Source organism: Choristoneura fumiferana, chromosome 13 (genome assembly GCF_025370935.1).
Source record: "Choristoneura fumiferana chromosome 13, NRCan_CFum_1, whole genome shotgun sequence".
Taxonomy (NCBI): Eukaryota; Metazoa; Arthropoda; class Insecta; order Lepidoptera; family Tortricidae; genus Choristoneura; species Choristoneura fumiferana.
In genome coordinates this window covers 20,237,213-20,262,457 of record NC_133484.1, presented here as the reverse complement: position 1 = coordinate 20,262,457, position 25,245 = coordinate 20,237,213, and the positions used below count along the sequence as shown (strand labels likewise).

The window sequence follows — 25,245 nt, the reverse complement described above, 5'->3', positions numbered from 1 at the left end:
TGCTACACCAGAAATAGGAAATCATACAGATTTAGCCCAATACACTGAGAGTGACATTGAAAAGCAAGCAATCGCATCTATGCTCTTACAATCGAATACAAATAGGAAAGGTAATTTAAGAACTTCACCACCATTGCCTGATCAGTATTCAGCAACGGATTCTTACAAATATAATACAAGTACAAATGGGACAAATAATGTTGGTGACATAGACACATTTACTAATACTACATCGCGTGACTCAAATCAAGTTGAGCTTAATAACAATGGCAATAATAGTGGTTATATGGAAATTTACAATCTAAGTAACGGTTTGCAATATGAGAAAATGAACAATGTTAACTTAGCAAGAAGTTCAGAGACTCCATTAACATTTGAAAACAAGAAAACTAATTTTACAAACAATATGAGTCAGGGATTTCAATCCAGAAGGCACGGTATCGAGCCTGAGAATTTCTTGCCAAAACCAAATAAAGGCTTGATTAAAATAATAGAAAATAAATTAATGGAAACAAATAGCTCGGAAAACTCTCAGCTGATTTATAAAAATACTATTAATACCAAAGTAAAATCAAATTTAAATAAAACAAATATAAAAACATTAAAAAGCCTTTCCAAAAATAATTTATTTTCAAATATGAACAGCATAATTAATGGTACTAAAATAAATAGTAACTATGTTCCAATAAAATCAAAAAAATTGCGTACCATCGACGCAATGAGAGTCACAGAAACAGGAAACTTTTTAGAATCAGCAACGGAAAATCAAAATTTGGTAAATACATATGATAAAATGATTGAATCAAAGTCTGCAGATGTTAATAAAAGTTTAATGGAGCCCACTGCAAAAATGTCACAGCTTTCAAAATCGAAATGGAATACAAGCAGTGAACTGGATGACAATAAATTAATCAGTAACTTGATGCCAATAATTTCACAGCCTTTACACAATTTGAATATAACGACAATTACAGTAAAAATAGATCCCCCCGAATTAGTAACGCTGAATCAAAATGGAGCATTATTTGGACATAAAAATACGCATGAACAAAATCCTGAAGATAATAAAAAAATAATACCAAAAACTACCACAAATATGTCACAATTTTCTAGATCAAAAGCAGACGTTAGTAATGAAATTGATAGCAATAAACTAAACAGTAACTTGCCTCCAATATTTTTAGAACCTTTACATGTCGTTAAAACAACGATCATCACGGAAAAAGGAGATCAACAAGAAATATCAACACCAAATCATAGTAAAACTTTATCTGTACATAAATATAATAAAACAGGTGTACACAATTATGCAGATCCCGAAAAAAGTTCAACAAAAATAAACGCAAGTACTCTACAACTAACTGAATCAAAACCATACACAATCACTCCTATAGTTCTTAATATAGTTTTCATTGTAGATAAAATAAATAAAAAGAAGAATAATTGTAAATATAAGAACGCAAAAGCACAGCCAAATAAAACCACAAAATTTGTACAACTGTTATCTACTGGTAAAGAACTTAAGTCAAACACACAAGGTATTGAGTTACAAGGTGAAGTTGAAAAGTCATCAATTAGCATCAGTAAATTTAGAAATCTGCCCAACATTAGAAAAGCTTATAACACTATTACGCTTGCAGAATTAAGTACAAAACGGAACCTTGACCCCGGTGTTACAAACCAAAACACTGATATGTTAACTTCAGTAGACTTAAACGCGATACATACAACAGAATCTCATAATGCCAGAATAAAAGATAAAAACAAGCATCTTACTGAACTACGTAAGCATCAAAACAGTAAACCAAAATTATTAGACCCTCTATACATTAAAAATGGAAATAGACTTACTAGTAAAACGGAAAACAATTTAGATCCGGAAATAAAATATGAGACCTTTAGTTTAAACCAGCAAGTCCACGTTACATCGAAATCATTATTAAGAACGACAAGAAAAATAAAATATAATACCTACAGACCTCTGACTGATGAAGAACTGGATCCAATAGAACTTCATAAAATAATTTCTTCATTTCCAAAATATGACACCAAAAAAGTAAAGACAAAAAATCCACAACAAGTTAAGAACTATCATGCCCCTTCTGGAATCAAAAGTAACACAAAACAAGATATGCATAATAAATCGAGCATATATGATCCTTTAAATAAAAAAAATATATATCCCGTTAAAAAATTGATCAGTAATCCAAGAAAAATCATAAAACGGTTAAAATTGGCGAACAAAAGAAACGATATCGTGACGATGAATACAGAAGATTTCTTTTCTCGCAGACTTGGGGTTACAAGGAAGGATAAAATAGGCGATATACTCAAATTGTACCCTAAGCCAGTGTTGAAGCTTCGACTAGTGACGACCAAGCCAAAGAGCGTGATTCTCCGACCTAAATTCAGTTCCCTGAACACATTTACGAAAAAACCAGCTATCAAGAAGCCTGTGATATTGCAAAATATGGACGTAGACTATTATAGAAGTTTAGCAGCATCTCAATATCGACGATCTGGTGCTATTTGGGGCACTGCTAAAAACAAAATACCCGAAAAACCTGCAGGTCCTACTCGAGTCGGGTTCGGCGATCCTGTGATAGACGCACCTTACTATATACCCACTGTAATGAAGCCTAAATTCCTCAGAGATAGAGTAAACTCCATCAGGAGTTATATTTACAACGCTGAAAAGAAGCCTAGCTACAGAAGGCATTTCTTGAACCATCCTGGTGACCCTGACGATGCTGATGACTCCTTCGTGCAGTACAGCAAGGGGAATTCCCGTGATGAAGAAGACACTGACACGCCAGTGCATCGAATTACCAAACCCAAGAAAACGATTTTCTTTTTAAGCCCTACTATACCGTATAATCGTTATTTTTAATTAGTTTTAGCAAATGTTATAATAGTAATAAATTATTGTTTTAATATTTTTGTATTTTTAGGATTCCGTACCCTGTCTTCAAATTTTCACAGTGAGGCATCTTGTTTATATTCACACGTGTAAAAAAAATCTAACATACTATGTAGACTTCCATACGACTGAACGGGAGTTCGAAAAAAATATACTGGACTAGATGTACCAAATGATGATACTTTACTTGAAACACGTGATAGTGTTGCTTAAACTAAACAACTCTGTCCAAGTCGAAAAACGAATTTTATTTTCGCCTTTCCATAGTGAGTCAGCCAACTAATACATTTAGTATGGGAGTCTGAAAAAATTTTTTTTGGGTTTTGACCAATTTTCCATGGAGAAAGTTGCTCAATTTAAGTAACACTACACTATCACCTGTTTAACCTCCTGAGACCCATCGAGTGGGTTAGACCAATATAAGATCCCCTAGATTTTCCTGTAATTTCAAAAATGTACGGAACCGTCGGTACCTACTCGAATCTGACTTGCTGTCACTGGTGAATGTATATGGATCGTAGATCGTAGTTGAATTATGGTAAATTCCTCTAATAGATATACGAATACGAAAAGGAAAAAATAAAGAGCTTTCAACTTCAATGTGAGGTCTACACTTTGTCATTGGTTAAGTAACTAAATGAGCCAATCACAGTAAGACTTTAATGTCCAACGGACCTCACGATACTAAAGCCATCTAGCGATATTCGCCTTTCAAGAAACCCTCATTTAGGAAAGAAATGGCTCCGTCAATTTTTTAAAGATTCTGGTAATGAAATTTGCACGAATTTGCCTGTGATTTTGCACGAATATCTCTTATAGCGTGATGTGATGACAAAAAGTCGATAGTTTTTTCTTTTAATAAATGCTCTACCATACAAACAACAGAAAAAAATACTAAATTTCTTTATCCTGGTCCTAAACAATTCAAAACTTGAAGAATTTTTTTTCAAAGTGCAGATGATTATTTCACTCAACGGCTTATGCTCCAGGTATACGACTACTGGATCGAAGACATGTACCTCAAAGTCCGCTTGCCGCTGCCCATCAACTCCAACCCGGGCATGGTTCTCCCTCGACGGCACTTCGCTAAAGTGGACGAGGTCGCTGACTTGGCTGCACTCTTCATCGATGACCTGCTGGATTATAAAGAGATGCTTGACAGGTAACTACAAATATAATCCATTGATGACAATAAACACTGGCTCTTGCTAAAGGAGAATTGATTTAGCTATGACTAGATTTTGACCATATGATCCCCCCTCTCCCCCCTAGCTATAAAGCTGGATCCACCCTTGACTACAGGTACCCCCCTTTACTTCTGCATTCCATTGCAGAGGTGAGCTCCCACTAGAGCGCGCGACGAGCCGCGAAAAGGGTCAACCACTTTGCATGGAGCAGTTCTACCGGCTGCTGGGCGTCTGCCGCATCCCACAGCTGGAAAAAGATCGCCTGGAGTTTCCGCCGATGAGACCAGAAGGCGAGCAGGAGGAGCTGGTCGTTGTTGCTTGCAGGAACTATGTGAGTCAGAGACATGTATTAAAAAATCAAAACAAATTTCGATTGTTTGTCTAACATAAAGCTACTAGTGAAGTGACTCGTTAAACTGCTAGTATTTATTTATCGTATGGCGATTACAAACTCGATAACATATTATATACTTACAAATTTTACAAATATTTGTAATTATCAGCCTATAGCACTCAACTTCCCCAATTACCACTTTTGCGCCCTGTCCTCGACTCAGCGCATTTGGCTTCTACCAGCAGCCAAACAACTAGGCACACCAAAAACAATACGAATACTAAGATTTAAATCAAATTTTACAATTCCGCAGATACTTATTATTCGAATCATTTGTCAGATGTTTAAAGTCCTCAGCTGGTTCGTTGTATCTAATGATGGGGCAATCGAATATCAAAGGGTCGTGTTTTGTTTCGGATCTCCACACTCGCACGCCACCGACTCACCACCATACCCAAACTGACTCCATACAGAGTCAGTTCCACTCACAGTGAAAAGCGACCCTGTGAACCTCTCAACGAGTTTCAAGGGAAAACATTAAAATTGCTCAAACAGTTTTAAAACACTGCAAACTAAGAGGTCGTCTACGTATACAGATGCCGTGTTAGTTTTACGAGGCGCTATCCCTTCTAATTCAATGTCCCTAAAGTAACTTAGTTACTGGGTTCGCTACAAAGTTAGCTCTTTAGCCACCGCCGTGTCACCCAAATCGACATTATTGCCCAACTTTGGAGACTGAATTTGATTAGATCTAATGAAGGGAATTTGGAATTTTGTTACAGTTTGGGGTAGGTACCGACGTTATCGTGTAATTTTACGAAATTAAGCTGTTTCGAGGGATAGTGCTGTTGAGAAAAACGTTAAAGTTGGTTAAGTTATTTTCTTAGGGCTTTAAAAAATTGCTTGAATTGAAATTGGATCTTTCTCGTTATAGTTATTAAAACAAATAACATTGTAACGGTTTTAGTTTCTTCAGTTCATTGATTTACTGTTTGTTTACTTAATAAGTTACGTGTAGACTTACCTCGTAATATGTACTTAATTAAGGTGAATTGTAATTATACTTATCTAATATTTATTTTGATAAATTTGTTTTGAAACAATTTGGCAACATTCAGCTGCGGCAACATCGAATCCAACAAAATCACGTTAATTGTTGCGGCAACATCGCATCAACTATTGCGTAGCATCACATCAACTGTTGCGCAACATCGCATCAACTGTTGCGCAGCATCGCAGTAACAGTCGCGCAACATCGCAGCAACATGTTGCGGCAACATCGCATCAACTTTGCGCAACATAGCATCAACTGTTGCAGCATCGCAGTTCGCGCAACATCGCATCGCAACATGCATTGTTGCGCAGCATCGCAGTAACAGTCGCGCAACATCGCAGCAACTGTTGCGGCAACATCGCATCTGTCGCGCATCGCATCAACTGTTGCGCAACATCGCATCAACTGTTGCGCAGCATCGCAGTAACAGTCGCGCAGCATCGCAGCAACTGTTGCGGCAACATCGCATCAACTGTTGCGCAGCATCGCAGCAACTGTTGCGCAACATCGCATCAACTGTTGCGGCAACATCGCATCAACTATTGCGTAGCATCACATCAACTGTTGCGCAACATCGCATCAACTGTTGCGCAGCATCGCAGCAACTGTTGCGCAACATCGCAGCAACTGTTGCGGCAACATAGCATCAACTGTTGCGCAACATCGCGGTAATCGTTGCGGCAACATCGCATCAACTGTGGTGGCAACATCGCACCAACTGCTGCGACAACATTGCACCTACTGTTGCGGCATGTTGCAGCAGCAATTCCTACATCAGCTACGTCAAATCCGATAGTTGAATCGTTTATCAGGGAAAAACTTACAGCTTTTCTAATATAAACTTCACGCGTTTCAACCGCTGAGATTAGAGACATGAAATTCACGATGTAATTTTTGTGAATTCCCACGGTATTTTTTGCGAAAAATTGGGCGGTCGATCCACTCCGATGGTGATCGTAAGGCGAGTGTGTCGGTCGAAGTGACGATCGTGATTTAGCCGTGTCGTCCTCCCGTGCGCGTCGTCCATGTGTGAAGCCGGTTCTCAACAATGGTGTGCTCCCCCAGTTCTACCCAATACCGGTGAAGGCAGCTGACCGCGGGCGACTGACTCCCGGCGAGATCCAGGCACAGCTGCTGATGGCGATGGTAGAAGCAGCCGGAGCAAGCGCGGCGCCGCGCGTCGGGCTGCTCACTGCGCTGCCCAGGGATGCCTGGGCGCGGGCGAGGGAACAACTTTGCACAGGTATCTAGGCAGTAGCTGATAGAAGCTGGAAAATGCAGTGGGGGCGGCCGACGAGCAAGCTCTACACAGCTATAAGTATAGTGCAGGCAACAGCAGCTGGTGGATTCAACTGGAGGATACCACAGGGGTGGGCGAGGTATCAGCAATACACAGGTATGTATAGATCTGGCAGTAGCTGGCGACTCGTTCCTGGTAAATCCAGCTGGAGTATGCAGCGGGGGCGGACGAAGCACTGAGCTCTGAATAAGTATTTATAGGGTACCGTGGTGCCAACGGAACTCAATGGTGTTGCTCGGTTTCAATTGTGTTTCCTTCCAAGAACCTTGAAAATTATGGAAAGAATTGCCTGTTGGTAATTTTCAGGGAGTTACAGGATGGGAGGTTTCATCATGAGGCTAAAAAGCTTTTTGTTGGGCCGCCATCACATGAGCGATTCTTCTGGTATCACACACGTTCATATTAAGATAGCAATGCTTGCTTATTTGCTACCATTGTTGTATCAAAAACTATAAGCATTACTCACAAGCTTCTTTGAAACCCTATCTGTTCGACACAGGACTTGCAGCCTATCCCTTACTGTTTGTATCCCTAGACAAATCCGTATGAATTGAAAAGACGAGCGATCGCATTACGAAACCCCATTGTGTTCTAGACGAAAACAACCGTATGAACATGGATCTGATATCGCGCGCGCTGTGCATCGTGTGCCTGGACGAGGGCGGCGGCGACTGCGCCGGCGACGCGGACACGTCAGCGATGCTGCGGGCCATGACCGGCGCCGGGACCAAGCACCACTCCGCCAACCGTTGGTTTGACAAGACTGTGCAGGTGAGGAGTCCTTTGAGCTTTTAGAGTAGGTAACAGTAGGTACCACACGCCACGACAAAACTAAAAACAGAACACAACACGACAGAATAGACACAATTAATACATACAATGATTCAGAAAAATAGCTTGGCTTTATCGTTACAGAGCGATCTCTTCTAGATAACCTTTATAAAGAAACGTATTAAGACGAGTACCTAACCATCTTGCAAAGGACACCTATATAACGATTTCAATCGTCTCATTCGTTCTCATGTCCCAGCTCATCATCTCATCGGATGGTTTCGTGGGCTTGTGCAACGAGCACACTCCGGCAGAGGGCGTGGCGGTGGTGCGGCTGGCGGAGCGCGCGCTGGCACGGGCGGCTGTGGCGGCCCGCCCCGCGCCGCCGCCCGCCCTGCTGCCCGCGCCAGTCGCCATGCGGTGGACGCTGACCAAAGACGTGGAGAGGGCTGTCGAACAAGCTGCCAAGGAGATAGACCGGTGAGGCATCAGTGGGCTTCTTCCCAGCAGAGTAGAGGTTGTTGGGATCTCTGTCCCTTATTTTGAGTTGGTTGAGGAATTTGGGAATAATTGATGCAGCGATTTTCGTTTTCGATTTATTTGCGAAGAGACATTTATTTGCGCCAGCAGGTGTCGTAACAGCATAGGTATGTTGGCCTATCAGGGTGCCGTAGCCAAAATGGCAAAAACGAAACCCTTATAGTTTCGCCATGTCTGTCTGTCCGTCCGTCTGTCCGTGGCTTTGTTTTTGTGTTGATTTTAAGTACCTACGTTTACCTAAAAGAGACACATCATGTCATGACATGCCATACTCGTATCATGACACTAGCTTTTTCCCGCGGCTCCGCCCGCGTGGTATTCGGTTATCGCGCGCTGTTCCCTCGGGAACTGTGCATTTTTCCGGGATAAAAAGTAGCCTATGTCACTCTCGGGCCTATAAACTATCTCTATGCCAAAAATCACGTCGATCCGTCGCTCCTTTACGGCGTGAAAGACGGACAAACACACAAACACACTTTCGCATTTTTTTTCGCCTGAAATGCCTAAGCGCGGGATAGCAAATGAAAGGCCTATCCAGCACTATTTGTAAGGATTGCAGGTGTTTTGAGCAATAATTGTTCTGTCTCCAGTAACATTGCTGACCTGGACACTCGTGTGTGGACGTACAAGGGCTATGGGCGCGAGTTCATAAAGTCCTGCCGCACCAGCCCCGACGTCTACATCCAGCTCGCCATGCAGTACGCATACTACAAGTTAGTACAGAATTATCCTTTACCTTGGTCCTGGCTTTGATCCCATTTTATTTATACACTAAACGGGCATCATGTAATCCACTCGTAAAAATACGCTATACAACGCGAATATAATCGAATATAATAGTGACGTTTCATCGGAACTTTCCATCGATTTACCTATTATTTTTACTTGAAGTCAGTGTCACTTATCTAAGTACTTATGACAAAGGTTGAGTAGGTACCATCAGCCAAATATGTAGTCTAACACCCTAAATTTGATAATCGTTTGCATGTCATAAAACAATAAGGCCAATAGTTCGACTTTAACGACATATTCATTTGATAAGAACTTGTTTAGAAATTGATGGACCACTTATTTGGCTGATTTTATGTCAGTCTTTTTCAACCTTTACAATGACGCGTTTCCCTTAGGGCAAAAAACGACGACCCTTGAAAACCACCTTTGCCTAGCGAAAATGACTCCATGCCAACTATGCTGTGACTTCCCAGGATGTACGGCAGCCTGTGCTCCACGTACGAGTCGGCGTCCCTCCGCCGCTTCCGCCAGGGCCGCGTGGACAACATCCGCTCAGCGCACGCGCAGGCCCGCGCCTGGGCCGCCGCCATGTGCGCCGACGAGACCCCGCCGCTCTCCGACGCAGACGACAGTCAGAAAAAGGTGTCTTTTAATTTGTACGGGGTGAGGAACTTCTGAGCACTTCATTGCTGTTAGTGCTTTCTAGCGTAGAGGGTTTGTGTGCGTTGATGTTAGAAGCTTTTAGCTAGAGTTAAGAAGGAACAGTTTTGGGGATTTTTTTTTCTGATCCGCTGTCAGAGAATATCTTCTAAATCTAAGTAAATCGGACACTCCTGACTGAGTGGTCTAGGTCTTGAGAGTTCGCCTGTCACCGTAATCACTGTCTTCGCGATCCTTCTCCACCGGTCTCTATTGGCCGCTTGGCGAGCGCATTCTATTATAGGGATCTTGGTGACAGATTTAATTAAAATTGTCATAGCGAGAAACAAAAATAAGGTTAATTAGGGCGGTCATATTCATGTTACTCAGAAGGCGGATAACTTTTACCAAAGATTAGACAACAGTCGCTTGGCAATGTAAAAACTAGATACCCACCGGGTCACCCAACGAAATTATTTACTCACGCTACTGCTATTTATTCACTGTTTATTTTAACACATTAGTAAATTAAACGATTGACAGAACATCAGCAACAAACAAGAGTAGACACTGATTAAACTTAAAAGAGCTTGCATTATGAAATTGAAATAAATGTCCCTACATGTAATGTAACCACTCTCTCCTCCAGACAATCGACTGCTTCCAAATTATTAGCTAGAATTAGTACAATAAGTATCATAGTAGACGTTTGCCTCTTATCGCATAAACTCAATGGTCAAAACCAATGACGACCGACCAAAGTGTTATGCACATTTCCCTACATCTTCCACTGATCATATTTTGTTTTTCAGGAACAGAAAAAGCTGGAGTTGTTCGATGAAGCAGCCAAGAAACAGACGGAGATAATGGAGGTCAATATACAGGGCAGGGGGATTGATAACCACCTGATAGCGTTAAGGGAGACAGCTCGAGAGACGTTGGGACAGCTGCCGGAGCTGTTCACGGATCCTACGTACAAGCAGATGCATGAGTTTAGGCTCAGCACTAGCCAGGTGAGGCACTGGAGTTTGACAGTTCTTGAATTGATTGGTCATGGGGTTCAAGTTAAAAAGCATCTGAGGTTTTCTGTGATGCTGTGTGCTTCTCTAGTGTTTACTTTAGTAATATTTATTAAAAGTGCGGTCAAGCCACAACCAAATAACAATCCTGGATTCTCTTCCTCTTCTTCTTCTTCCCCCGCTCGTTCTTGTTGTCAATTCTGCGACGAAAAGAAGTAAACTACTGTTTGATATTTTGTTCTTAGGATTTCAACACAAGATTACCTACCTACTTAGCAATAAAACTTCGGTTCAGAAGATTGTCATGTTTCTTACAGATAAAAACACTTTCACAGTGGTACAAAGGTAATGTAATCGATAAAACAAAAAAATATGTAGGCACCTACGAGTCGAAAATACAAACTGAGACATGGATGCACAGAAAAACCAGAAAAAGAGACCAGCGCTGGGAATCGAACCCAGGACCTCAGCATTCCGTGCTGCGAGCCATACCCCTACACTACCACTAGACAGGAGTACAGTTGGGTTGGATTCCCAGCGCTGGTCTCTTTTCTGGTTTTTCTGTGCATCCATGTCTCAGTTTGTATTTTCGATTTCGACGAATTTGGAGTTGAAATAAAAAATACAAAAAGACTCCAAATAACCAATCATACCTACGAGTATTAAGTACTTAGCTGATTTCATTCTTTAACTAAGTATCCGACATAAATAGGTTCATTTATCATTCCATGCTAACTCAGCTATTACTCCAAGGATGCAGAGTCAATTCATCCTTAATTCTTTTGGACCAGGTGGCTACCACCACGGACGGCACGTTTATGGGCTACGGCGCCGTCATCCCCGACGGCTACGGCTGCTGCTACAATCCGAAAAAGGATTCCATCATCTTCTGCATCTCTTCCTTTGTGTCCTCCAGCGTGACGAACACCGAAGCCTTCCGCCAGTCCCTGGAAGAAGCCCTGGACTCCATGAAGCTCATGTTCCAGAACCGCCAGGCTGAGTAAGATGAGTCTTTTGGAAGTTTTGAATGATAAGTGACAGTTTTGGATGTTGGTGTTAAAAGTGTGTTCAAATCGATATTTTTTTGAGAATGCTAACGTGCGTGGGAATCCAAAATTTCATGACATGGGATTTTTTAAACTTATATATAGTTGAATCGGGTTTTAGGAGTACTTACCTACTTAATTTGCTTTGCTAATTTGATGTCATTAGGAATAGGTCTTTGAGATAATTAACAAAGAGCCTCTTACCTCGAATTCGAAATAATTAATATTTATAAAATTTTGCTTGAATGAAAAGTTTCTTCAATTTTTACATATTTTTCCAACTGAAGTGATTTTAAAAGTAATATTTTAATTTTAACACCAGTGGTGGATGTTATTAGGCCCATTAAAATCGCTGTTGTAGTGTATGAGTGGATATCATTATAGTGTGATTTCGAAAAGATAGAAAAGGCACTGAAGAGTGTGTAGAACGCACGACAGCGGCATTTTTATAGTATAATATTATTGTCCCGTAGAAGGCGACGTGGAAACACTTTAGGAGTCATTAATAAAACTAGTTGTTCTAATAATAATTCATCTATGGATAGTCGTCCTTTAAAAGTCCATTGAAGAATATTTGAACTTTAATTGGTACTTTACCGCTTTCTAAGCGATTTTTTTAAGTTTAAAAGCGATATTTATACAAAGATCTCAATTTTATTCCGTATAAAATACGCACATTACGTAATTTTAAGAAAATGTAACGTACCTAAGGAAACCTGATACATATCAAAAATGCTGGTAAATTGTACTTACTCGTTGTATATTAAATGTAGTAGTTAAGTAATGTCATTTAATTTGCTTAAATTTTTTATGTACCTAAGATTATAAAATTTATAAGATTATAAAAATCAATTGCTAAAATTTACTAAAAACCCAAAATAGAGTAGAAATTATTACCTGTACCTAAAAATTACCTATTCAATGGCATATCAATGCAACTAGTACGTATAATAAATAACGCTAAAACATTTAAATTCGTTTTATCGAAAATAATATAATAACATACATTCAATTTATCGAATACATGTGTATCTTATTGACATTGTACAAGTTATTATATGGTATTTTTATCTTGGAAATATGTATACCATTAAGAATTTATCTAAGTTTAATATGTTACGTTACGATGGAAATAATACTTTTTTTCTATCTTTAAAACGTTTGACTGCGAATATAAAATGTTATAAATATATACAAATTTCAGATTTATTATTTACACTATGTATACCTACGTCGTCTGTTGATATTTGTATTGTTATATTCTTTGTTATTTACTTCTAAAGTAAGAATATAAAAGTTTAGTAGCTCCGCTTGATAAGTGTGCAACTGTTAGCCAATAATACTAACATTAAGTATATTATACTCAATGTCAATCAAACTAAAACGAAAAATTTATCAAATTGGACCACGATTTCCAATTTAAAGCATATAATCAATAATTATGCATATAAGCATAGGTATAATTATGCAATCAATTACGTACTTAATCATATTTATTTAGTAAAAAAACATTTTAATTAGCTATCTACACGCCAAATGGTAAAACTATTGGAAGATTTCTGGCCAATCCTATTTTATTGTTGTTAAATATTTAAAACTTTACAGTTTATATTTAAGTAAATAGTCGTTTGATTATAAAATATGGGTAGTTATGCTTAAACCTGGATTTTTATATAGGTATTGGAAAACTAAATATTTAGTAGAATATCGCACAATAACTATACTGTTTAGAAGATCCGATCACAATGTAGACTGAACTGAAATTAAATTGTTGAATTTAAAATTATTGTACCTATGTTATCGAATCGATTTCAGAGAATAATAGGTAATTTTTTAAACGTAAAATAACTTATGTTTATAAAAGCGCTTTATATCACAGAAACATTCGAAACTTTTCGCCGGAGGTCTCGAGTGTGCTGATACTTTCAGGGAGTTGCCGATTATAAGTCGTGATTAATCGTATATTCCCAGTTAACCCGATGGTAGGTATAACGTTATTCACTTCATCTGAAGTATGTTTGTTAGTGTGTGCTTAACTTGTCCGTGTCTGGAAAGAGAGGGATAGAGCTACAAATCTCGGCAATCCTCGGCAAGTATCATAAAATGCGTGGTCAAATATTTATTTATTTTATCGATATCTCAATTTTTTAAAATAAATTACACAAAAAGAAGTGAAAAAAAAAATACATACCTACACAAAAAATATGAAAAGGTTGAGTAAATCATTATTATAAATTATAGCAGTTTAAAGCTGTATCAAAATTTTTAAAATGTATTGTACCTTTGAAAAAAAAGTACTTATATAGTGCATGATTGTTATAATATTATAATATATTAATAAGTTGGTAGCTCTAAGGTAACTTATACATATCAAATTGTGGATCATGTCACACGTGACCAAGAATATCAAAACATATCAAAGTTTTATTCATAAGTGGAACTAAAACATATCAATCCTAGTCAATAAGAATTGTAGATGTAAGTTAGGGTCAAAGAATTGTATTCTAGATAATACTTAGATGATGAGATGTACGCGAAAGCAAAATACAACGTGCTATTTTTGATTACCATTAATTTTAAGGGAATATTTAACAGTGACCAAGTTTATTTCTCCAAGACACTAGGCGGCCTCATTGTTATTTCAAACATATTTAACAAAAGAGGTTAAAGTCAGATTTTTACTAACAATTTTTTTAAGTGTCCTAATAGCCGTTACCCACGACTCCGTCCGCCTAAATTTCGGTTTTCACTATCCCGAGGGAACTATGCAATTTTCCGGGATATAAAACTATCCTATGTCCTTCCTCGAGATTTAAACTATCTGTATACCGAGTTTCATCTAAATCGGTTCAGCGGTTTAGACGTAATGAAGTAACAAACAAATAAACAGACGTACAAACTTTCGCACTTATTATTAACGGGATAGTGGGATGTGTTACGTCTCGTCATGTTTGTGGGTTTTATAATTTGATCTTTATCAATGACTGAAATTGTATTAATTAAACCATAGATAAAGTACCTACGTCCGGGTGGTTTGCGACACGAAACATAATAATTGCAAATTTCATAGTAATACGTGTGACAAGGCGGGGGGGGTAACAGTGGTCGAAATTGGTGTGACGTACTTTATGGATGGCCCGTAACATATGAAAAGAAGAAATGTTTTTCGATTTGGCTAAAAAGTAAATGAAGTATCAATGAATTGAGCCGTCTTTTGAAGTTAACGGAGATAAAAAAGAACACGGTGTACATACGAGTTTAACTGCACCGAAGTTATACTTATGAAATATTATATTATATTATCTGTCGAAAGTGTTGTTTATTTTGCTAATTTATCTACTTATTACACAAACCGAAAGTTTAACAATTGAATCAAATAAAAGCAAATAGACAAAAAATATGACTTAGGTAGTTGTAAGTTTTCTATTAGGAAAAACTGTATTATTTTCTAGTCAATGAATTTCATTCAAAACAGGGCCATCTATGTTATTTATTTTTAAATTAAATTGCAAAAATTAAGTGTTCGATTCGTCCATATTGTTATTGGTAGACCTAATATAATTAGGTGTTATTTATTGAAATTGCAAAATTTTTATATAATATTCGGAAAAGTAGCATTGTATTGCTTTGATTTAAAAAAAAAACAGTATTTCTAGGTTTATTAAATGTCGATTCAATGTTTTGGACTAGAAAATGTGATTGGAACGCACGCTTCAATGTCAGTAATTAATAAGTCAAATTAGTAATTACTTCCTAAATTATTAGTCAAATATTAGTAATATAATATAACAGTTGATTGAGTTAGAGTTAGGTAAACCGCACTCTAAAATATATGTCAAGCTTTCAAAGTAAATATATTGATTGTTAGGCTTTGTTAGATTCCATATTGGAATGTTTAAGTACAGCCAGCGGCAAAAATATTTCTATCTATTAAGGTTTTGCTGCCGACTGTACTGTAGTGGTTTAGTTAAGTTCACCAGTACCTGTGCGAGTCTAGAGGTAAGCAGCTGGAACATATCAGTACTAGATGCAAGTAACTAAACATATCAGTAGATTGTATGTCGAATTGTCAATTCAATGTTTGCTCTCAATAAAGATTGCAGAAAAAAAGGTTTTTTTTTTCATTTGGAATCACCATTTTGATTTTTAACCCCCGACGTAAAAAGAGAGGTGTTATAGTTATAAGTAATAATAAAAATAATACTAAATATCATGGGACACTTTACACCAACTGACTTAGTCCCAAACTAAGCAAAGCTTGTACTATGGACACTAGGCAACGGATAAACATACTTATATAGATAAATACTTACATACATATTGAACATCCAAGACCCGAGAACAAACATGCGTATTCATACAAACATCTGCCCCGGCCGGGAATCGAACCCGGAACCTCAAGCTTCGTAGTCAGGTTCTCTAACCACTTGGCCATCCGGTCGTCAAGTTTGACCGCTATGTGTGTCTGTCTGTCTGACTGTGGCACCGTAGCTCTTAAACAGGTGGACCGATTTGGATGCGATTTTTTTTATTAGAAATCAGGTTTTCTATCGATGGTTCTTAGACAGTTTCATCAAAATCGGTTCAGCCGTTTTTGAAAAATATTGAACTTTGAAGTGACAAAGTCTGGCCTTTTCCAACTTTTTGTTGGTTGGGTTATTAGGTATATAACTATTTTATAATAAATAAATAAAAACTAAATGTTCAATTTAAAAAAATAATATCAAATTTCGGCTTAGACATATATGGCTAAAAATGTTCAAAAATACCCCCTTAAAGCTTTGCACGTAGCTAGCAAACACCCTGTATTATTTTTATTCTTGAATCACATTTAGATAACCGATGAAAATTACTGTGTGGACATTACATTACTTTATCATTAGGTCCTATGGGGACGTGTCAAAAAAACGCTGCACATTGCTTCGGTATATAAAGCACCATATTTATTTATTACAAACATGTCACGTATTAATACAACAAGTCCTAGACATATCGACAGCAGTGGAAAGTAGTCATATGTTCCATTTCCACGATGGGAACGGATTACATCTATCTAGGGGAGTACTACGAAATCCGAAAATCAAAGTTCGTATCGTCCGTCCCTCTCACTCTCGTATTAAATAATATTAGCGTCAGCGGGACAGCAAGATAGGAAGTTCGAATTTTGAACTTCATAGTTAGATTTATAGGGCCTGTTGTACTGGATTCTATGAAAACCATTTACTTTAAAATCAAAGTCAGAAATAATTTGTTTAATCATTTATTTAATCTCCATTTCGTCTTAGATAAAACAGTTTTATAAATAAATTTTCGTCCGCACAACTCCAAATCATAGTTCACATGTAAAATTATATTATGACATCTATGATAGATTATACTTTAAATGCCTGTTTAAAAAAACCAACAAGTTTAGAATTTACACCGTAAAATACAACATGGAATGAAATGATAAAATGTTCAGATAAAATTTCAAAAAATAGTCAACTTTTTTCTTCTAAACTAGACAGTGGACACCTAAAAACATGTATGTTTCTTTATACATAGTTACAATTTTAATGGCGATATTGTACTTGCGTGAAATGCATTAAAATCCACAAGTCACACCAGCATTTCAGACAGTAACACCCTTAACAAAAACGCCTTAGGGCGGTTACAGACTAGCGTTTTATACGCGCGCGCGTAAAACGCGTCGTGTTTCGAAGCGCAAAAAAAACGCTATTCTGAAACCACCGTAGACACTTTTTTTTAATAAAAAGCTAATTTTTTTTTATTCGACTAGATGGAAAACGAGCAAGGGGGTCTCCTAATGGTAAGAGATCACCACCGCCCATAAATATATGTAACACCAAGGGTATTGCAGATGCGTTGCCAACCTAGAGGCCTAAGATGAAATAGGTACTTCAAGTGCCAGTAATTTCACCGGCTGTCTTATACTCTCACGCCGAAACACAACAGTGCAAACACTGATGCTTCACGGCAGGATTAGCGAGCAAGATGGTGGTAGCAATCCGGGCGGACCTTGCACAAGGTCCTACCACCTGCCACTTACTGCGCTGAATAGTGTCGCTTACTGCGCTGCTCCAGTACATCGGCAAGCCAGCTGAATATTGTGGTACAGTCGCCTACAGATATTTCAGAGCGGCCAAGGTGATCAAAAATATGGAAACATGAACTCTAATACCTTAGTAATAGAGTGCACGTGCCGATATTTTTGACCACCTTGGCCGCTCCGAAATATCTGAGGGCGACTGTACCTAATACTGTACAAGGGAATATTCATGTGACATGGTCCCATAAGTGATTCAGCAATGACGTTAGCCTGCCTTTTCTGAAATTCGTTCAATTCATTATTACACTAAAAACTTTAGAGCAAAACTAATGCACTCGTCGACTGTTTACAATAAGCTGCCCCTTTTTCAGATTTAAAAGCATTTGTCTACGTATTACTATAAACACGGATATACTTATAAATATTATAATGAATTGTCGTTTCTATATTATATCTATTACGTACGTAAAGTAGGTAAAGCATGTCCTTTTTAAAGACGATTTTTTTACATTATTCGTAATGGCACATCAGTCCTCCGGCTTCATATGGAAACTGTAGTTTAAATTGTAATACTCTACAAAAATAGATTTTAAATGCATTAAAATAAATAGTTAGCCGATTGAGTTGGCAAATAAGTAATTTATTGAATAGGCGTTACTTTGCGGAGGTCCATATCAATGAACTAAAAGAATTTCCTTGCTCACCCGCGACCTTACGATAGCTAAGCTTATGCAAAATGCTTATGTTAGCTAACAACTGGTAGCATGGTGTACGGTTGTGTCACTCTGAAGATGAGCTCTGGTTGAGTTCGAAACGCGTCAGTGTAGTGTGGTGGTGGTGATAGATGGGTTTGTGTGATTTGTGTGTGTTCTTACAGTGTGGAGGTGGAGGAACTGCATGAACACGCATATCTTGCATAAGCTTAGCTATCGTAAGGTCGCGGGTGAGCAAGGAAATTCTTTTAGTTCATTGGCAAATAAGTGCCGTCACAGCTCATTAGTACCGTACACAATCATGTTAGAATCCCGTTCGGACAGCTAATCAAAAAAGGACGTCAATGAGGGTTAACGAGGTAGGATGTCGCTAGATCGCTTTAGTACCGAGATGTCTGTTTTATGTCTTGTGATTGGCTCATTTAGTTAACCCAATCCCAAATCGATTGACGTACTTTTACATCTTTCGTGGACTTTTAGCTCTGACGGACAGCTGATGGTTTATGGACCGCTGGTTGGGAACCACTGCTGTGTATTGTACAGTCGCCAACAGATATTTCGGTGCAGCCAAGGTGGTCAAAAAGATCAAAACATGAATTCTAATACCTTAATAATATAGTGCATGTTTCGATATTTTTGACCACTTTCCATGAAGACCTTGGAACGTCAATACGTAGTTTGTACGTATATCATGGCGATAAAAAAAACTACATAGGTACTCTTTAGCAGTGTAGCTCCTTTTCACCATGAAGGCACAAGTATAAAAGTCAGTGCGCGTGTTGCAGCAGCCGCCGAGTCGCGTTGCTTCGAAGACGAAGGGCTACGGATTAGCCCGAAACATGTCGAGCTAAACTCGATTCAAGACGTGAGTTATCCGGGTCAATATATTGAATATAAAAGTAGGTTTATTTTTACTAACCACAACTATTTAGGGCTCTACTCAAATTCTGAGTACACTTGTTCTAGTTAAAAATCTTAATATTCACTTGGGCATTTTAAAGATTATATTTTTACACATTTGGTAAATAAAATAACTGTCACCGTGCTAGGTGTATACATTCTAGAATCTAGATCTAATAATGCACTATCAAGTCACTTGCATTAATAGTCCAGGCAGGATTTCTGCTTACATACGTAATGTTATTTGCGGCTAAGACATCATTCATAAATAAATTCATTTCATTTGCGAATAAGTACAGTCAAGGGCATAAATATTATGTACGATACCAAAATATTTGACGCTATGGCCGGCTGTAGATGCCCTTAACTGTACTTTAATTTAAAAGTGTATGTACAAAATATATCAATTATAAATATGTAGAATTTATTAATTAATATTCCACACCAACCAACAATAAAATTCAAACGAGAAACTTGGTAGTTATTAGTAAACTTAGGTACTTAAGTAGGTATAAAACTCTAAGTAAAACCTCTGTTGTTGTATTTTTTATTTATTTTATTTTAAAAATGACTTAAGTTTCATATCAGTTATGTGCACTACTACCTACATTACAAGAGAGGTATTATTTAGGTTTTATTACCACGAAATAGGAAAAAAAATCAAGAGGAAACCAAGTATCATTCATAAGTTTCCGTTTGCACCGAAATAAGCGTCGCCGGAAATTATCACAAGCGCATTCAGGGTATATAACCATATGGTTGAGAGTCACAATAGACCGGCAACGTGGAATAGCGGAAAAATACATATACAACTGACAACAGCTGTTTAAAAAAAACCATCACCGATACAAGCTTCCAAAATATCGTATTTTACAATGAAATCTATGCTAAAGCATTTATTTTTATTACGGCTTAATACATACCTACGGAACTACCCGTATGCCACTCGAATTATCAATCTAAAATTTATTACGAAATTGATGTCACTTTGCTCAGTTTAACTTATTTACGACGAGTGTCTGTGAAATGCTATTTCCTCTTGTTTTTTTCTAGTCCGTGTTTTTTACCTATAGCTACTGGACTTTACATTTACGTATAAAATGCGTATAAAATGTATACAAGACTTTTTTCTTCCATTATTCGGCGTAAACATACCCCTTATTCTTAAAAAATATACAATTTTGTTTTGTCCATGCTTGGCTAAATGCAAATGTCAAAATGACAGATAAAGACAATCATGTCAAGTTAACAATCTTAACAAGCGTCTTATGATTGAACTGGGATATATCCGTTTATTGTACAGTACTATTACTTGGAGTTAACACTTGACAGATGGGCGTGCCTTCAGTCAATTTTCAACTTTGAGGTCATACAAATAAAACAGTTTTTACATAATCTGTAAACGTGGGTAGCGGTATACTATTCCTCTTAATGGCGGCCATAAGGCTTGGGCCAATGTCAGTTAAATTAAAGATAAATAATATTCTTCTTATGCATGTTGTACGGTGATTGTAGTTTTTGCAACTTGATAGCAAAATTCCAGAAACCACGCCGAGACCACTTGCGCATTAAAAAATGTCAGACACGAGAGCAATATAGAATTTTGTGATCACTGTTCACTGTTAAGGTTAATCGTCGCATAAAACACTATCAAAATTATACTTCAACTAGCCAAAGAAGCAGAAATACCAAAATTAGATATCGTCTACATCCGCCATGTTCGAATGCTACAAATCGAATCAGCGGTATACTAAAAACGGCTTTATTTGTATGACGTCAAAGTTGAAAATTGACTGAATCGTCTTGTAAGCAGAGTGAAATTTTTAACGTGATACAAAAGCAGTATTTCAAGCTTATTGCTAGATAATAATGAATTAACACTTTTATTGAAATTAGTCCGTAATGGAGACCACGGACGGGAAAACGTAGTGTAGGGCGTCCTGAGGCACGGTGGACGGATGACCTTAAGAGGATCGCTGGCGGCGGATGGATGCGAGGGGCTGAAGACAGAGTTGTGGCGCGCCATGGATGAGGGCTGTCCAGCAGTGGACTGCTGTAGGCTGATGATGATGATGATGAGTCCGATAATATTTGTAATTTCGATACATTAAGTTCATGATATCACTTCAATATTATGATAATTTGTATCACGTTGAAAATGTCACCCTGTAGTACTTCCATCTTCTTTGCACCAGAGGAGAAAGTAAAGGACAGACGCGTAGAAGTGCGGCGCGCGCCTATAGGAACTTGCCGGGTTTGCAGTCGTGGCAATCGTCGTCTTTTACCTGAAAAACAAAATTAAAGTTAAGCACTCAATATTAAAACTAGACAAAAGTAAAGCTATAATTACTGACATTAGTCTTAAGGAAAATACTAACAAAATTTTGGCTCAGGTTGTCTGAATAAATAAATTATTATTATTATTACTAGCTTTTGCCCGCGGCTCCGCACGCGTGGTATTCGGTTATCACGCATTCCCTAGGGAACTGTGCATTTTTCCGGGATAAAAAGTAGCCTATGTCACTCTCGGACCCATAAGCTTTCTCTATGCCAAAAATCACGTCGATCCGTCGTTCCGTTACGGCGTGAAAGACGGACAAACACACAAACACACTTTCGCATTTATAATATTAGCATGGTTTAGGACTTAAGATTGGTTTTTTGGAATCTTTTTATATTTTTTTATTTCAATTCCAAATTTTTACTTTTACGGTCATCCCGTAAAACTTAAATTGAAAATACAAACTGAAATAAAGATGCACGGGATAACCGTAAAAGTAAAAATTTGGAATTGAAATAAAAAATACAAAAAGATTCCAAAAAACCAATCTTAATTTGATTTGATTAGTAACGATATCTCTTGTCCGGGTGAGCGGTTAGTTCCAATGGAGTGCCGAAAAAAGTTTCTCGATGAGGGCTACGGCATAGATGTCGCTAGTGTCACTGCTTAAGTGACTAAGTAAGAAACAAACAAGCTGCGATATGAGGTGCATAGGGGAAATTCGTGTCGGTACCGTTGACTATCAGTGGTGTAGCGGTATAGCACGCGGTACGGATTACCGAGGACCTGGGTTCGTTTCCCAGTGATGGTCTTATTTTTCTGTTTTTTCTGTGCATCTTTATTTCAGTTTGTATTTTCAATGGTTTAGGACACTAAGTAGTGTCACCAATCATGATTTCAGGCAGTACCAACCATGAGGAAGTGGTGCAAGCTGAGCGCCTGCGCCTTGGGCCGCTGGTCGGGGTCGTGCGTGAGGCAGCGCAGGCAGAACTGGCGGCCCTCCTCCGAGAGGGACTCCGGCACGGCGGGCCGGCCCCCCATACCCACCACGAACATTATCTGGTAGTTGCTGTCGTACTCCGAGAACGGACGCTGACGAAGCATTACAAACAAATAAAATAGAAAGTCACAAAAAGCCACGCTTTTTTTTATTCGACTAGATGGCAAATGAGCATAGACACCTGCAACACCAGGGGGATTGCGGAAGCGTTGATGTGCGGATGCAATCGCATTTAATTAAATATAGGAAATAAAATATTTTTAATAGAATGCGCCACTAACGCCATCTTGCGGCAAGAGCTAATAACGTCTGCACCGTGACAATACATACAAATACATATTAAACATCCAAGTCCCGAGAACAAACATTCGTATTATTCACGCAAATAGCTCCGGCCGGGAATCGAAACCGGGACCTCAAGCTTTGTAGTCAGGTTCTCTCACTTGGCCATCCGGTAGAATTGATGTCTAAGAAGCTATTTGGACAGGATACCTTTCCGGAAGCCATCTCGGTGACGACGCAGCCGAGCGACCAGATGTCGGTGGCGCGCCCGTGCCCCGACGACTTCATAAACACTTCCGGCGCCATGTACGCTGCAAATATTTACATTTTGTAATAGTACATTGTGTGTTAAGGGCGGTAAATAAGGAATTACGAACGAGAGTCTATTAGAAGCCCGAAGTCGAAGACTGAGCCCCCGTGCGACATACAATGTTTTTCATCACATTTGCGAGTAAAATTCTATATTTGTAAAAGAAAAACTATAGATATAGACTACGCTCTTGGCAGCGACAGCTCCCCCCCCCCCCGCAGCACATGCCCGACCAGCACGCCATGCAGTATCAAACTCATTTACCGACCTTGGCCTTCATGACAAGAAATTTAGTACGGACAGTGATTCATTTATCGACCACGGGTTTCATGACAAGCACATTAAGGTCGAGGGTTTTATTTGGGGGTTGCAACCAAGGTATATAGCCTGATTGGAAAGAATTCACTACATATTTAACCAACTTAGTTTTTTATTGCATGTGTCTGTGCGAGTGTGATGGTATTGTTAAGGTATTAGAGTTGATGTTTCGATATTTTTGATCACCTTAGCCGCTCCGAAAATATGATGGTGACAGATCCTGTTCACTCCCTCCACGTTTTATAATTGTAGTTTTAAACGTATCCGTACGACAAGTCTACGTGTGCGTAGCTCGAACGTGTCCTCAGTCGCAAGCGTACCGCCCACTGAGACTAAGACAACGAGTAAGTACGAGGTTTACTCGTGCACAGTGATAATTAACTGCGGAGGGTTCGCCTTCGTGAGTGAACAGGATCTGTACTATGTGTTTGTGTGTGTGTGTGTGTGTGTCACCTTGCGTGCCGACGTATCCCTGCAGCTCGCCGGCGGCGGTGGTGGTGCTGCGTATCTTGACGGCGCAGCCGAAGTCGCCCAGCTTGAGACAGTGGCCCTCGTTTGTCAAGAAGATGTTGCCGCCTGCGATGGACAAGCGTGACTAAAAAAACAACTCCAAAGAAGTTCCTTAGATGTTGCTATAAATTGTTTATCTACACCCATATAGTAAATGAGTAGATTTCTGTTCGTAATGAGATTTCGTACATCATTACATTACGAACGGGGGGGGGGGGCTACGCGCACGAGCAGCAGCACGTCGCGCGCGCAGCGGGCGCAGCTCGTGGGGCAGACATACCTACCTAGTAAGAGTTAATGCAGGTCATTCTCAATGGTTCGCGGAACACATGATAGAGGATTTAATATACAATAGATATAGATAAAATATTTTATCTACATGCATATCATAACTTCCCTATTATATGTTCAGAAACGACTATCAAATGGCCTTTATTAAGAAACCTGGTATCTGCGGGTGCATCTTAATGTTTACATTAAAGTATCGGTAATACTTTTTTTAACCTTGCATGTAAATAATAATTATTATTCAGTAAAGTCAAAGTCAAAATACAGGCCATATCTGAACATATTATAGAAAACTTATGATATGCATGTAGATAAAGTTATGTATAGACGGCTATACATAATTAGGCATTAAAACACTCGTGTGATCTTATTATGAAACTCGCCTTAACCACACTCGTACTTTAATGCCTCTCATTATGCACCAGCCACATAATAACTAGTAACCCACACTCGTGTTTTAAGGACCCCTATTACGATACAGTTGCATAAAGTACTATTACCAGCCTAAGGTTTAATGTCATTTGTAGCGCTTAAAACGTCGAAGCCTATTTTCACTCACAAGTCAATATGACATCAGCCTAATTGTCTTATTTTTGAAGTAGGAACTGTCATTCAAATTGGTAAAGCACTTTCTTGGTCCACCACCCCTTTTATTTAGTTTTATTCTTTTGTAAGTGGTTATACTCTTGACGGAGTGGTCGTGATTGTCGGTTCAGCATCAGTGGGGCTACTACGGAATTCGAAACTCGGAGTTCGTATGGTACCGTCCCTCTCACTCTCGTATTAAATAATATTAGCATCGGCGGGACGGCAAGATACGAAATTCGAATTTTGCACTTTGTAGTATAGGGCCAATGAGGGTTTTCACAGAGGCGAAATATAGCTAGATGGCGTTAGGCGTGAGGTGCGTTTGACGTTTGCTCGTGATTGGTTAAAAAACTAAATGAGCCAATCGCAAGCAAACGTCAAACGAACCTCACGATACCAACGCCATCTAGCGATATTTCGCCGCAGTGAACACCCTCATTGTGAACTTACGACGATTTCCTTTA

The 25,245-nt window shown here is 38.7% G+C and overlaps 2 protein-coding genes across 3 annotated transcripts in view; one reads left to right on the top strand and one right to left on the bottom strand.

Moving 5' to 3' along the window:
* ChAT (Choline acetyltransferase) overlaps positions 1–13,814 on the top strand; it is a 31,156-nt gene extending 17,342 nt beyond the window's left edge. Inside the window, exons 3-11 of one of the 2 annotated variants that reach the window (XM_074096690.1) lie at positions 3,910–4,082; positions 4,255–4,438; positions 6,561–6,738; positions 7,391–7,566; positions 7,826–8,046; positions 8,697–8,819; positions 9,312–9,501; positions 10,290–10,490; positions 11,288–13,814. In XM_074096690.1, coding sequence (XP_073952791.1) covers positions 3,934–4,082; positions 4,255–4,438; positions 6,561–6,738; positions 7,391–7,566; positions 7,826–8,046; positions 8,697–8,819; positions 9,312–9,501; positions 10,290–10,490; positions 11,288–11,500 — 1,635 coding nt within the window. In that variant the 5' untranslated portion in view covers positions 3,910–3,933 and the 3' untranslated portion in view covers positions 11,501–13,814. The remainder of the gene's footprint in view (positions 1–3,909; positions 4,083–4,254; positions 4,439–6,560; positions 6,739–7,390; positions 7,567–7,825; positions 8,047–8,696; positions 8,820–9,311; positions 9,502–10,289; positions 10,491–11,287) is intronic. The other variant, XM_074096689.1, reaches the window with a different exon arrangement.
* A 3,435-nt stretch (positions 13,815–17,249) lies between these two features.
* Positions 17,250–25,245, bottom strand: part of Mekk1 (mitogen-activated protein kinase kinase kinase 4) — a gene marked incomplete in the record, with an annotated part of 63,341 nt that continues 55,345 nt past the window's right edge. Inside the window, 4 exon segments of the mRNA XM_074096687.1 lie at positions 17,250–21,489; positions 22,398–22,577; positions 22,978–23,078; positions 23,849–23,971. Coding sequence (XP_073952788.1) covers positions 21,442–21,489; positions 22,398–22,577; positions 22,978–23,078; positions 23,849–23,971 — 452 coding nt within the window.